Source organism: Papilio polytes, unplaced genomic scaffold, assembly GCF_000836215.1.
Source record: "Papilio polytes unplaced genomic scaffold, Ppol_1.0 DF824169.1, whole genome shotgun sequence".
In the NCBI taxonomy this organism is placed as follows: Eukaryota; Metazoa; Arthropoda; class Insecta; order Lepidoptera; family Papilionidae; genus Papilio; species Papilio polytes.
Window position 1 is genome coordinate 5,324,688 of NW_013525035.1, and position 16,097 is coordinate 5,340,784.

General features: G+C 33.7%; 1 protein-coding gene and 1 non-coding gene across 2 annotated transcripts; both read right to left on the minus strand.

Moving 5' to 3' along the window:
• Positions 1-1,012: 1,012 nt before the first annotated feature.
• Positions 1,013-13,167, minus strand: LOC106111333 (glycine receptor subunit alpha-2). Its single transcript, XM_013293361.1, has 9 exons — positions 12,993-13,167; positions 8,176-8,323; positions 7,204-7,286; positions 6,829-7,055; positions 4,423-4,557; positions 2,708-2,808; positions 1,933-2,093; positions 1,281-1,353; positions 1,013-1,142 (listed from the first exon to the last, which is right to left on the minus strand). Exons 1-9 carry the CDS (start codon positions 13,070-13,072, stop codon positions 1,014-1,016), a joined length of 1,137 nt encoding a protein of 378 aa, XP_013148815.1. The 5' UTR covers positions 13,073-13,167; the 3' UTR covers position 1,013.
• On the minus strand, positions 7,380-7,461 carry Trnas-gcu. The gene has a single exon. It is a non-coding gene; the product is annotated as a tRNA-Ser (tRNA).
• Positions 13,168-16,097: the final 2,930 nt, after the last annotated feature.

The window sequence follows — 16,097 nt, forward strand, 5'->3', positions numbered from 1 at the left end:
TCTTTCAAATAAAACGATAATTCAAAAACAAATCATTATATATCTTAATCACAAAACAATTTACGACAATTTGTCATAACAACATCACTAATGTGGTTCCTTTTTTTCTTCATAACTGCTTACCCTTCTTTTAGAAGTGAACGAATTGAAGCTTTAGTTTTAACTGCACAGTTTGAACAGTCGGACTGTATACTTAAAAATTATGTAAGTAGTCAAAACTGAGATATTTACAGTTAAACTTAACTGACAGATTTTCCTTACACACGTAATTTTAAAGCCGGCTTCATACTGAGTTTTAAACTGTACTGAAAACTGGAAAGTAACTTGAAAACTACTTTAACTGTGCAGTTAAATCTAAAGGCGTGTAGTTTTAACACTCGAGTTTAATTGAAAGTTAATTAAATATTATTTTATTTATCTACTATTTAACAATGAATATTTTATTTATTATTAGAACTCTAATTTGGTCTTTCCAAACAAAATAAATAACTATTTAAATGAGGTACTGCGTAATTATTTATTAAAAGATTACTTAATGTAATTTAATTACTTTCTATTTATTTTTTTATTTTGCAAACGACCATTCGTCAGATAAATTTTAGTCACATTTCTTCAAATAAATAAAACATAGAATAAATAGAAGTGCTGTTTTAAACAATATGTTATTTAAAATCTATGTATCTTTTATTATTACTATGTTTTAATTAACGAGATTTTTGATAACTATTGGAATAACTACCCCTACTTTTTATTACTGTTAATAATTTTGAATTAGAATCATGATTGATCCCGTTAACACACTTATGACATTATCTAGTAAATTAAAATAACAAGTTTATGCAGAGCTGAAAAACTAATAAATTGAAATATCTAATAAAACTGAACACTTAAATCTATCCAACAGTTAAGTCTACAACAAGGATACTAAAGTTTGGTGAATACTGAACGAAATCAAGAATAAGAGACACATAAATCGAAGTTAAAAGTTTAGTTTATAAATCAAGAGATGGCAGTCAGATGTACTGCGCGAATTGTATCCAATAGGTGGCGTTGAGAACTGAGAACAGAAGAGGAAAGAAGACGCGAGAGAAGCGGTCGATGCTGATAGCACGAAGTCTGGCTTTAGCAGCCTCGGCTGGCTCCTGGAACAGATTTAAAAAGAAGATATATTAGTCAAATTCTTACCAATAGGTCAAAAATTGTGATACACGATACTAAAGGCATTTCGAGGTTAGTAAGCTACTAGAGTAATTTATACCTCTTTGAATTAAAAGCAATACCTTAGGCTTCCGACCTCCGTCATCTAAAATTATGTTGACCAGACAGTATTCCATTAGCGCCATGAACACGAATCTGTAACACAGACGGACATTATGAAAAATCATTACTTCTGCAGAAGTTAAGAATGGATAAGAATGTGCTAGAATATTCTCAAAATCTTTATATTGGCATTCAATCTTGCTAATCTTACTAATATTATAAATGCGAAAGTTTAGATGGATGGATGTTTGTTAGCGTTTGTAGCCTAAACGGCTGAACGGATCTCCATGAAATTTGGCACAGGTTTAGAGCATAGTCTGGAAAAACACATAGGCTACTTTTTAACCCGGGAATAGTTACGGTTCCCGTGGGATTTATTAATTTAGTTTTTTAATGTTTACTCGATCATTCTGCAACGGTTCAACATATCTTATTGAAATTTGGCACAGAGGTAAAACAAAGTCTGGAGTATACATGGGATAAGCTTCATCCCTGAGGTGTCCGGTTCCCGAGCGATAGGTAGCTTTTTGTTATTTATATAGTTCGTATGTTTTCTAATACCACGCGGACGAAGTCGCGGGCAACAACTCGTTCATTCATATAACTAGTGAACCAATTTTGACTTTGTTACAATTATGTTCGATTTTTATTTAATGTTGTGTTGCAACTCACACAGTGCAGACCGACATAAAAGCGTCAACCGCCTTGAGGTATGAAACAGGCGGCAGCTGCGCTTGCGACTTGGCGTGCTGCGTGGACAGCGTCAGCAGTGACGTCACGCCCAGCGTCACCCGCGCCGGCGCAGCGTCCGGCTTGATCCAGAAAGACACCCACTGAAACATAGAGACAGACAATAAAGTAAGATATTACAAAATAATTAAAAGAACAATAGGTAAGATCTACTCTTTATTCTCAAGACAGGTTTGTTAATAAGGGTCAAGCGCATTACTAGAGAGGAACCAATAAAAAGAGAGGCACTTTGAAAGAAAGAGAAATCATTCCATCAACATCCCTTACGGAGGGTCGGCACAGTATGTGCTGCTCTTCCATACATCTCTATCAGCCGTCATATCCGAATCCACTCCTTTCTTAAGTATATCCTCTTTCACACAATCCATACTTTATTCGGTCTTCTTCTACCTTTGTAGCATCCACATTCGATCTTAACACTTTCTGGTTTATGTCCCCATCGTCTCGTCGTTAGAAAGAGAAATCATTATCTAATACTATTAATAATAATAAAGTACATCGATTTCTACCAAATGTTCACTCTAATTTATTCTTTTATATAGGTCCTTTCTTCAAGAAGCTTGTACTTCAAGATGACAAAGCTTCTCTGGTTTTATTATCTATACTAGGGCGTAAGTTAACTTATTGACGACGTATATTATCGTTAAACATCAAAGTATTAAAACCGGTACTCATTAGATTCAGGTATTTCACTCACAGACATGATGACGATGAGGCAAGTCGGTATGTAAGTGTTGAACAGATGGTAGCCTAGGCGACGTTTCAGCTTGAAGATCACTTCCAGACACGTGAAGTTGCCTGCAAATAGCAATATTGCGGATTTTCATTGCAGAAACACATGGATTTGCGGAAACTGGGAGTTTTACCTTAAAAGTTGCTTGCACCTTGCATCTATATCGCTAAAGATACGTGTATCAATAACCAATAAAAATCTTTTAAATGTGTCTATGAAAAAGGTCGATTTTGGTTGTTATTATTATTCCGTCGTTTGCACAAATCACTGTTATCTAATTGGTTGCTTTAACCAAAGACATAGTTAATCTCGTTGCGAAAAAACAAAAGCATTTTTCGGGAAATGGAACACCGCAGATTTACGCGATTGTACATTTTTTAACAATTTTCATCCTCTTAATAAGTGTATACTTTTTTAATTTTAAGCATTGCTGCATGAAAAGTCCATAAACTCGCAGTGTTTCCACACCAGTATGTTAAACATGTTTTACGATGTTGCCGTCTAATTAATTCGCATTTGTCAACAAAGCTTATCCTTTTATGAGTTTATCGCGTATAACGGATTAAAGGTTTTTTAAAATGACAACATTGCAACGGTGTCCTCAATTAGCGAGTTTTTAAACCGATTTAAAACAGAAAGATGTTTTTAGTTACGGTTGTTTTTTAATATCTCAATTTATGCAGTAAGTAAACAGAAATTCATGATTTATAAACGAATTTAAAATAATTTATTAATGAATCTGCTTATTTGTTGGATTGAGTTGAATTTTAAGACCAGTACAATATAATGAGTAATTCTATTTATTTATTTAAAAAAAAACAAACATGTTTATGACAATTTAAAATGAGAAACAGAACTTTTCATCACAAACTACGAATATGGAATTTACCATCAGTAAATAACGAAAAACCTACTTTATAGTTTAACCTCATAGGCTATTTACTAACCTACGTGTTTCTAGGACATCTAAAATCATTCCTTGTGCTAAATACGTTAACGGATTAGCAGGACTGATAAAGCTGTAATTATTTTAACGATAACGAGTAATTAATTCTTTTATTACTAATTAAAAATGAGCACGAGATAATTATCGCGGATTACTAGTGTTTCTGCGACAAAATTTGCAATCTATTATTATTCTAACTTTATCTAGGTTTGTTTTCGATTTTGAACAAATTGTGTCATTTAATATTACGATGCGGTTCGGTACATTCCGTGGGGAATCGTATTACAAGAAAAAATGAGCTACAGATCAGATCACGGTTACATGAGTGAATGAGATCTATGAACCGGCTTGCAAATCATTTATTTAGAGTTGCCGAATGGCATTTAGACTTAGAGTTATGATTTGCGTTTTGATTTTTTTATTTATGAATTGCTTGCAGCTGCGAGTTGCCGGCTTGCTCTCGGCTCGTTGGCTCGTTTGGTATTCGTACATTTTTTTTTTAAATAAGGGGACAAACGAGCGGTGAGAACACTAATGTCAACGACGCCCATGGACATCCGCAATACCAGAGGTACTACAGATGTGTTGTCGGCCTTTAAGCTGTGAGTTATTAATTAGCTGTGGAGCCATAGCTCCATTGTTCCAAATGTGACTTGAAGTGTTGTGAAGTTCAGAACATTACGTGTACATATTCGAGTTTCTTGATAAATGTAATAATGTTATAAACACTAACCAGTGGAGTAGACCTGCGTGCAGTCAGCAGTCCTATTCTGGACCAGTTCAAGTTGGGGCAGTTCTATGTTCTCATCCACGACTAGTGGCACGTCAGGGTCCCACTGGAAGATCAGGTCGTCTGTCGTGTGCGATACTGTAAAGTAACAAATAAAGGATCTCTGAAACGAACATCTTAGGTACGTACTTATATACAAACATAATTAGAAACAAGATAAAAACATCGTCCTTCAAGCCAGGTAGATAATAAAAACGACTTACGTATTTACTAAATACATACAACCTTTGAAATATTTCACATGAAGCTTATAACTTAGTCGTAACTTAATTGCAGTGCAGCTCGCGGTCTGACGTAACATGTAGTCAATAAGTGAAATTAATTTTAATTAATATAGAAGTTGTAGAGTGTTCGCGGTGCGCTTAGCCGCACTGCAAGCCTCTAATTAGGGCGTGCTTAACTCACACTTAACGACTACTGCGCCCTGATTTCCTTTAAGCTATTAACTTAATAATTCTGCTTAGTTTCAGCTGCCTTTTGACCTAAACATGCAACACCTAGATTTCATAATTTATAGAACATATTTTTTTTCTGAATTCGACGTCTTTTTGAAACACTTGATTTAGGAGGGAAAGAATATTGCAGTAAGCATTAGGTAACACTTCCAAGAATACTCTACTTCTAATAAAAAAAAAAGTATGATGAAAACATAGATATTACATTGGCTTACAGCAATAATCTTGTCCATCAAAATCAAAGTCTAAGTATATCTTTAAAATTTTGTTTAATCTAAAAATAACATTTTTATCTTAACGATCTCCAAACAGCCAAACAAGCGGTCGTCGAGTGGTAAACCATCGAAAGCCAACCCGACCCACTCGAGGCTAACCTCACAGAATCTTATCCGAAATAAGACGTCAAGAGCCGCGGCAGCCTATTTATGGCTCCATGCTTACATCTGCGTCGACACCGATCGCGCCCTCTCGTGACGTGATAGAATCGCGCTGACTCCAGGGGCCATGAGGGGCCGTGAGGGGCCTAGAGGGCACTCGAATCGCTCGGCCCACTTTCTCTCCCCACCCGACGACAATTTTCTGTATCGTCGATAACTTTACCTACGTTGTGAAGTGCTCCCGTATTTGTTGATGGTTTCATCGATTACTTCTTTATAAATAAACTTCTGATGATATAAATAAGTAACAAATTAACATTTCCCTTACTAGATATAAAAAGTTCCAATTTTTTATTGTAACCAAAGAACTATGCAAGATTTTCTAACAGCAATGACAACGTGAAATTCCTTTTAGATAAATCGCTTCAGGGTTTTTTTATTTATTGAGAAATACTATGTAGTAACAATTAACTATACCAGTCAATTGTTTTGTAATAGTGGTTAAAAAGGATACCCTATTAGGACACTCTATATTCTAACAGAAAGTAAGTTTATTATTAAGTCAAACATTCAAGATTTCCATATTTTTCTACAGATATAAACAAAATGTTTCTCTTCATGAGTCCTTCAAAGTTCTAAAGGTTACTTAAGCCTTATTTTTATAACAGAAATGTCACTTAAGACATCAGAAAAATGTCTCAAATATGGTTGTTAACAAAACATCAAAAGGATCTTGTAAAGACCAATTAATTGAAGATTCTTTTAAATTTACATTTATTATTACCTGTCTCACAGATAAATTAACGCGAAAGTTTAGATGGATGGATGTTTGTTAGAGTTTGTAGCCTAAACGGCTAAACGGATCTCGATAAATTAGGCATAGATGTAGAACATAGTCTGGAAGAACACATAGGCTACTTACTTTTGTTTTTATAATTCCACGCAGACGGAATCGCGGGCAAAAGCTAGTTATAATCAAATAATCATAGAAAGGTTGACGCGGTAGCACTCGCCATTGAATGTATAACGAGGCTGTAGGGTGCTCCAACGAGGTGGATCTTCAAACTGTATGCGGTTATCACTTCAAGAGATCGGAACATCTTGTTATATGTTACGTCACAAGATATGCATAATAATTCAGATATGATGGCTTATGGTACGGAAGAGCAGTGCATACCGTCTACAATAAGGGCATGGTAATAATGACGATGGTTTCCACAATAACTGTTTATTATCTCAAGTAAAATCCCGGTCTATAGAAGCCAATTTTAAAAGAATTCGAAACTAAATTTGAAAATTGAATTATATTTCAGAACTTATATGGAGGTGCACTACTGGATTTTAAATATGCAACTAAAGAGTTGAATTGGCTGAGAAACAATCGACAATCGCACAACATTTGTGTGACAGATTAGTTAAAGGCGCTCTAAATGTTCGAATTTCAAATTTTAAATTTCGAATATAGAACTAGACATTAATTTGAATTTGAAGTGAAGGTAGAAGTAAATTATACTCACAACTTTCCATTTGCAGTTTGCACTCCTGTGTGTCGTGAGGGTAGATGAGGAAATTCATTGCACATGACAACTTTAAAGTTAATTTCACCATGTAAAGTATCGTCTTATCCTTGTACAACCATACGTAGTGGTTGGGGATGGTCATTGTTTGGAAGGTGACTGATTTGGCGTTTTTAAAGAAGGAATCTGGGCGCCACATGTGCTTTAACCAATCCAGATCTAAAAGCCTGAAGAAGAAATGCTTTTTATGATTCCAGCCATCGATCATCTTCTCCCCCCTCTCAATATAGGAGGAGTACAACTCTTAAATGTTGATTGCAACTTAAATCTATGTAACTTTTCTAACTGCAGTATCTTAATACTTAAAATAATTACCTATACTCCGAAGTCATGTTTTCTGGTAACCTTAGTCTGAAATCCTTCCAGGTTTGAGCGAAGAAAATGTCAGCCGCATATGTCTATTGAGAAAAATAAACAGTACAGTTTTTATACATAAGCCAGTTTCAAATTTATATAAAAAAAAATTACACAATAGGGTGACAAAAATGTATCGACGAGGATGGGATTCGAACCCACGCGTGCAGAGCACATTGGATTAGCAGTCCAACGCCTTAACCACTCGGCCACCTCGTCCTGTGAGATTTTTTTTTAATTACGTAATCTGGTTTCATAATTTACTTTTTAAAAACATACTTAATACATAATTTAAAGTAAATATGTAATAACTACGGTACTAACAAAACAATGTTTCTTTTGTTCATACTCTACACAGCTGTTCAAATAGTTAAAACTACTAATGAACCATTTTATCTAAAAACTAATTAGTTGTCGGTAGTTTATACAATTAAAATTAACTTACTCTAATATTAGATGATTATTTTCCTTATTTCAAAATTATCTTCTACCCGGGACTGCGTCCGCGCGGATAACAAAAATTTATCAAGAAGCCTAAGGTGTTCTTCCAGACTAGATTCTACTTTTGTATATTTCTTTGAGATCTCTTCAGCCGTTTGAGGTATTAAATAGTATTACATTATCTGTGCTTTTAACAAACATCCATCTATCCATCCATTACGTTAATGTTTCAAATGAATAACAAATGCCGGCCGCCAATCGTTATAGGAACCTTTTACTCTTTGAAATCTGTTTAGAACTCATGTACCAAATCACTAATATTATAAATGCGAAAGTTTAGATGGATTTTTGTTACAGTTTGAAGACTAAGCTGAACGGATCTCGATGAAATTTGCCATAGACGCAGAGTAGTCTGGAAGAACTCATACTTGTTTTTGTGTTTTTTAACTTCCACGCAAACGGAGTCTCGGTCGAAAGCTAGTATAAACTTACCATAGAGTTTTCATCAATCGAATCCAGGCCCATAACAGTGACGTGGAAGTTAACGATCGTTGGCTGATCGTTTTTCTTTGGAGGTCGCATTTTGTCGTAGAGTTTAGGATCTTCTGGGAGAAGATCTTGAAATGTTAATAAGGTAGCCCTAAAATAAAGAAGAATAATTAAACGCCAAAATAATAGATATAAGACAAATTTTAATTTTAGTCTTTAGATTTACCGGAGGCCTAATTTTAGTGCCTTTCCCTTTCCACCCTTTTCTTAATAGGATAGGATGGGAAAAGTGGATTTGACTGCGGAGCAGACGCATAGGAATGGGTACATCATCTTTATGTGCGTCCCTTCCACCGTCAATCCAGGGTAGGCATCTGCAATTGCGGATGTTTATAGACAGCGGTCGCTTTTCATTCCAGTGGATTAAGGTGGCCGCTTGCTCATTTGCCACCGTATGATATAAAAAAATATGTATATAATTATTACGAGTATCTCTTTTTGAAACAACATCTTGGAAATAGGGTTTGGCACAAGATTTGAAACTGTCTCATTTTTATAAATTGTAGTGACTTTAATTGTAATTTATGTTTTGTCTTAGAATATACGCCGAGAAACTTATATGGAAGAGGTTAAGTTATTCATAAATCCGTTAGTCTGCCCTGCTGAAGAGAAATAGCAAAAATGCGTACAGACAACTTGACATATTTTTTATTCTTCTTAGAATCTCCGTTTCATCTTTACTAATATTATAAAGATGAAATATATTTGTACCATATTTATGAATTTTTGTATGCATTGTAATAACTCAAAAACTACCGGACCGATTTCAATTCTTGCACCATTAAAAAGCTATGTTATCACTGAGTAACATTGCTATGTTTTTACACTTTTTTTAATTGTACGTGGACGAAGTCGTGAACAACAGCTAGTTAAATATAAAACGTTACTATGTTTAATACTTGCTGCCCATTTACTTACAATATTTCTATGGCGCAATGCAGCCTAAAATATCATTAAATCGACTCTAAGTGAGACCGATAAAGTTTTAACTAGGATTTTTTTTTATAACACAAGGTGACAAACGAGCAAGCGGCCACCTGAAACCGCCAAAATGGCGAAGCGACCGCTGCTCATAGACATCGGCAATTGCAGATGCGTTGCCTACCCTTATACGACGGAGGAGGAGACGCACATAAAGAGGATATTTCCCCTTCCTATGCATCTCCTCTACCGTCAAATCCACTTCCTCTTCCCAACCTCTCCTTAAAAGAAAAGGGTGGCAAAGAAAAAGGGACTTAAATTAGGCCTCCGGCGCCACACTCATCAGACGAAACAAGGAATTGGTTCCATTTGACGCCTGTCTTCTGTGTGGTCGTGGTATTACACCGAGCGTGCCGGTCCATTCGAAAGATATCCTTTCGCTTATTTTGTTAAATTAAAAATTCAAATATTTCCAGTTCATATTGATAACAAAATATACGCAAAATCAAGTGATCTATATTAAAAAAAGTTGTATAATATTTCCCAGTGAAAATCTGTTGCAAAAAATCTATTCACCAAGAACTCGTTTTTTTTTAATACCGAGATATTCCGTTAAATTGATGAAAGCCGAGAAATCGCGTCATTAAAATCGTTGCGAATGGATTCCAACGATCACAAAACATGCCGTAGATCTATGTAATTAAAGTGTACATAAAAAGCTTTAACATACGTATTTCCTTGATATTTGAAGTCTGATTTAGTTATATCTACCTGTAGAAAATAATTAATATATTTTAAAATTTCATGTTCAAATTCAAATTTAGATAAAACTAGCTTTCGCCCGCGACTTCGTCCGCGCGGAATTAAAAAATAAACAAATGTAAGTAGATTATGTGTTCTTTCAGACTATCCTCTACATCTATGCCAAATTTCATTAAAATACGTTCAGCCGTTTAGACTACAAACTCTAACAAACATCCATCCATCTAAACTTTCGCATTTATAATATTAGTATATATATGATGTATTCTTGTTTAGATAGCTAATTTATTAAAAAGTCGTTGGTAATCCCAAAAAATATAAGTTTATCGACTTCCTTCCGCAGAATAATATTGTGTTTTTTTGAGTATTCAAATATGAATAAAGTTCAAGAACTGGTTAGAAAAAAGATGTAGGTCGTGTCAGGTATTTAAATATATGACAGATAAATCTTTTATTGAAAAACATACAAAAGAACTTGTACAAAGAGAGATGCAATTTTTTAAATTATCGGCAAAGAATCGTTGAAAGCAATCTCTGCGGACGGAAACTTTAACGCAAATGAAAATGACTGTTTGCATCGGAAATTAAAAACAAAAATGTGTAATTATTATAGAGTGAAACAAAACACAATTGTAGGAATGTTTGAAATTTATACCGTTTAAAGAAAATTATGGAATACAGGTATATTCTGAAGTTTCTAGCGCCTGAAATTTTACAAAACTAAATTTTAATGAAACGTTTTTCTGCTATAAAATATTTGTCTTAGAGAATAAAGGTTGAATATTCATGAAGCTTAGGACTAAATTAGCTAAACCAAGAACGATTAATATTTAAACATAGTTCATTAATAAAACAAAACTGTTTCCTTGGAGTCTATTTGAGTTGCATTAAGTATAAAACCAGGTCGCGTGCGCCTGCGAGTTTGCAACGAGCAATAAAACTGTCGAGCGCTTTGAGGTATTACGATTTTAAAATGTCAACAGATTTTTTTCAATTAAATAGGTCACAGAGAAACGAGAATATAATCAAAATACAAGTTATTAAAATAACGAAACATAATACAGTGAAAGTTATCGGTAAACAGAAATCTAAAAATATACATTCCGGGTCTGTGCTTTGGAGAATTTCAAAATCAAAACATTTAAGAATCGCACCGTTTATTTGCAAAGTTTTAATAAATATCATATTATTCTTGGACATGCGTTTAAAATTATTATAACAAGGTAATTTTCATTATTAGTAAACTAAATGAATAGTTAAAAACTCAACATTTACCTTACCAACTAGTTTAACAGCAGAACGGCAAACCCTAAACTTCTAAAACCAATTTTAATTTATTCGTTAGTAATAATGAACTTTTAAATCCTTATATAAAAGCGTTTTATCTAGATTATTCAGGCGGGTAAGCCGCTCAAAACATTCAACCAATAAAAGTGATATTTAACAGATTATCTTGTCATCAATGAGGTTGCCCTATATCTCAAATTCATTCGACATATTAAATATGGAAATATGCAGAGAGTGCTTTACAAAAACTTTATGATAATTATCTCTGCATTAAAAAAATAAACGTTTAATTGTTTGTCTGTCTCAGGCAAAAGGCAATCTTGGTTTTTATCAATAAATAAGGACCAAAACATTTAGGTTAGCAATTATATTTCGTTCACCTTAAAAAAGGCGCCAGAGAACCCTTAGATTTTATTTTATTAACCTGTTACTTTCTAGTTATAATTATTATTTAAATGTCTCTGAGATCAATTATGAAGAATCGTATCTTCATTATCTTGAATTAATTAATTCAATCTTGACCGCAAACGTAAAGTGGACAGTTTCAAGTTTAAAAATTTGCATATATTATTTTCCTAGGCTCTTTCTATGATTTTATTCAAATAAAAAATTTAAAGATATATTTAAAGTTAACGTAATGCACAAACAAAATCTACTTGATGACACAATAACTTAGATAAAATTAAATTCGTCTTTTAACTATAAATATAAAATACTCTTTTGTAACTTTAAAGTACTTTTAAAATAAGAAAGTACTTATTCCCCGCCTCTCTGTAGATTTCAAGCGACTAAGTCAAAATACCAACATACTCGTAAACTTTGTGACGTAATTTGACAACATAGGCTAACCTAGAAAAAAACTATGTCTTTATCTCAAAAAAACAAAACTAGTAAACGGATTTTGATGCAGATTTTTTAATATAGTAATTCAAGGAAGGTTTATATGTGTTATACTAAATATAATTTCTCTACAGAAATACTGATAATTTAGTTTCTAATGTGCTGTAAATAAACGCATTTTCGTATCAGTATTGGGCCCGTTCGAAACCGGGGCATGATGTTAGTGAAAATAAATCCATCTATATTAGGGACGTTACTGGCACACTGCCTCATTCACTCTTATATTTCCCATCCTTATTAGTTTTATGGCTCTAACAATAAGAGCGCAGAGACCTTTGACTAAACTCTCACACAACTGTTCAGTCTCGCTTTGATTCTTATAAGCATATATGGAGGTGCGCTACTCGATTTTTAGTTGTGCAACTAAACAGTCTCTCAAGACAATCGACAATCTCACAACTGAGCGATAGTTTAGTCAGAGGCGTGCGCTTACTGGAAGTACGTACATTTACCATAGATAACATAAGCAATGTAATTAATTAAACCAAACTACACTCTTGAGACACAACGACCTTACAGTGGAATATTATTCAAATTGTATGCAAGCCGTTGCAATATAACAGTAGCTTTTTGTAGCGACTACATCCGTAGGGAATTAAAAAACTGAATAAATTCAGTGTTTTAACTCTGTGCCACATTAAGATATGTTTAACCATTCTGGAGATAACAAACATCCATCCATCGGGAATTTCGCATTCTTAATTATTACGTCAATTCGTAGTTATATTTTATTTAAAGTAACGGTTTTAAAATCAAATCAATCAGAGTTTTCTGGGCTATTACGAGAAAATTAATTTAAAACTGAAATGTGTTACATTTAATTTAGTTTTTATATATTTTTTGTGAAAAAAGTTCGTTTTGAGTTTATTCCAATAACCTAAAATACTTACTGAGTATAACAGAGGTCTGTAGCAACAAGCATAAGTCTCAGGAGGACAGTGGAGGCCCACAGAAACTTCTCGACCGCCATCTTGAATTTTAATCTTCGGCCAGTGGAATAAAAAAATATTTACATTTTAACTAATGCAATTTTATTGCATGATTAACATCTTTTAAATATAACAATATCTTAAAATAATTTTTAAATTTAGTTGTTTTAATTTCTTTTATACATCTCTTTTTAATATGACTTCATCGTTCGCGGGAAGTTTTTGCGTGAATGCGCGCGCTTTTTGACAGCGCGGTTCGAAAGCGCGGGAAACAATGATAACGTCGCTAAAAATTCACAGTTAAAAAGTTTGACGCATGCGTGAAATTGTAGTCTCAGTGTAGGCATTAAAATAAGATGGATCAATTGCGATCTACATGATATTATGTTGGGTCCTCTATTGGAATCTATAACCTACATATTTGACCTGCTTTTAGATTGAAGTGTTATAAATTTTCACCTGACCAACGTAAGTTCTAGAATTTAATTATCTGATGTACCTATTAATCTCCAACCTATGTACTGTTTAGTTTTAGATTAGATTCAATGACTAACTACTAACTTTTTAGTTAATTGTTAATTTTCTAAAAGGTTTTCGATACTGTTGTCACTTTTCGAAAAAAGTTGAACCATATTAATATTATAAATGCGAAAGTTTAGATGGATAAATGTTTGTCAGTTTCTAGCCTAAACTGGTACACAGATTTCGATGAAATTTAGCGTAGATATAAAGTATAGTCTGGAAGAACACATAGGCTACCCACTTTTGTTTTTTTTTTAATTCAATGCGGAAATAAGATGACATCATTCGAGTTCGTGTATTATAAAATTGTAATTATATTTCGTTTAAACACTAAAATGCAGTTCCATTTATTTGCCCGTTATCTGCCAAAATGTAACTCCTTTATAGTGGTTTCAATTAAAAGGCATCCCTGTCATTATGTTGGAGGTTGTGTCAATTATGTATTGAATATTGATTGTTCCGCACTGATCGGCAGCAAATCAAAGCGATCAACATAAGAAGCTCTCGAGAGCTGCGGTATGCGCTTTGAGGCCGCAACATTTTCTGCATTGCTGATTTTTAAGTCGACATATAACATTCTTACCGATAGAAGATTCTAGAATACATCTCACGTAAACAGATGTAAATCCTTTTAGGGTCGAAATTTAGTGATTTTTGTTCAAAAATGATAATTTATATCAAGTTACTAATTTAGGATGAAATTAGCTTTCTTTTTATGTTACGTTAACGTATTTCGTCGAGACATATGTAAATACATAAATGGTAGTTTGTTCCGGATAAACTGGAAAAGAGCGTCGGTGGCTCAGTGGTTAAGGCTCTTGACTTATAATCTACAGGTCTTGGGTTCGAATCCCGCCGTATACATGTGATTTTCGATTTTACGAATTTTCATATTATATGTACATAATTTACCCGACGTTCTTACGGGGAAGGAAAACATCGTGATGCCTGCACATATCGGCGAGGAAATTCAAAAGATATGTGTGAAGTCGACCAACCCGCACTTGGCCAGCGTGGTTGACTACGGCCTAGTCATCCTTACTTAGGGTAGGCTCCGAGTCACTCGGTGGGGACGTACAGTGAGCTGGTGATGATGATGATGAAACTGGATAAATACTTGACTAACTTAAAAAAAACTTTTTCTTGTAAAAGTTATCACATCAACAAGTAACATAGGCTATTAATTTTATTAATTTCACCTGTAAATATTCAAGATGATGTGATTTTTTTCCGGAAGCTAAGTTACAATTAAGTTATTCTTGTCGCGAGTATTTCAGTGAGATATTTTGTGGTTCTGACAATAGCCGTATTCGAGGGAAGGCTACGGTCGACGGCCGCCACTTGGGCACGTACGGCGTTGACTTAGCGGACTTGTAATTTTACAATACAACCTTAAATACGGAAATACTGACAAATAACATTGCATCATGTTGGGTTTTACTAAACCTAGATGATGTACTAGGGTGGGTTTAGAGGGGGAGAAAGCGACTAATGTTAATATTCGAAGTAGTTTAATTTTTTATAGGGAGGGGGTTAATCTGCTAATAAAATAAAAACTTATAGATATACGCTAGAAATAGTAATGAAAACCTCAGTAAAATTTTCTTCCTTGTTGAAAAAGTTTTTCCTTTTAATGTTTTACTAATAAATAAATTCTATAGAATTTTCATTTGTTCAAATTTAATGAAATGTGCAATGAAAATCTACTTGCTTTGATATTACGTTTCAGAAACTTTAGTGTACGTTTACTATTATTTGAAACATTTATAATTATGAATTATGAATAATAATATATATTAATGAAACGGCGGTTGGTACTGGACTGATTTATTATACGTAAGAGGACGGTACATGACATCAAGATACCCTCATGTATACCACATACATGTAAAAGTTAAGTATAATATATTATATAATACCTGTATTTAAATCATTTAATTCCTAACAGAAATATTTATTTCTAGACCTTTAGATCTCAAAAACAGTTCTTGAATTAAAATTATTTTCATCTGTCTAAATAAAATATTTCTCAACCATTCAACTAAAAGGTATGAATACGTCATCAGTTCAAGATTTTACTCGTTTTTAAAGTATTCATATAATTGCAAGGTAACTTTATTCAAACGGTTGGATTTTCTTTAAAAACCATAAATAAACGTCCATTTACAGTGGGACTCATTAAAAAGAACAAAGCTGCAGTAAATGATCTATTTTTTTGGCTACGTTATTTTATGAGCTGTTGCCCGCGACTTCGTCCGCGTGGTATTAGAAAACATACAAACTATATAAATTACAAAAAACTACGTATCTCGGGAACCGGACATTTCTCGGGGATGAAGCTTATCTCATGTGTACTCCAGACTTTGTTTTATATCTGTGCCAAATTTCAATAAGATATGTTGAACCGTTGCAGAATGAACGAGTAAACATTAAAAAACTAAATTATTGAATCCCACGGGAACTGTATCTATTCCCGAGATAAAAAGTAGCCTATGTGTTCTTCCCGACTATGCCTATAAACCTGTGCCAAAATTTATGAGATCC

Coding starts and splice junctions, on each gene's coding strand:
- LOC106111333 (XM_013293361.1), bottom strand. CDS start 13,072: ATGGCGGTCGAGAAGTTTCTGTGGGCCTCCACTGTCCTCCTGAGACTT. Junction 4,558..6,828: donor CAAACTGCAAATGGAAAGTT/GTGAGTATAATT, acceptor GTTACTTTACAG/TATCGCACACGACAGACGAC. Junction 1,143..1,280: donor ACGGAGGTCGGAAGCCTAAG/GTATTGCTTTTA, acceptor AATCTGTTCCAG/GAGCCAGCCGAGGCTGCTAA.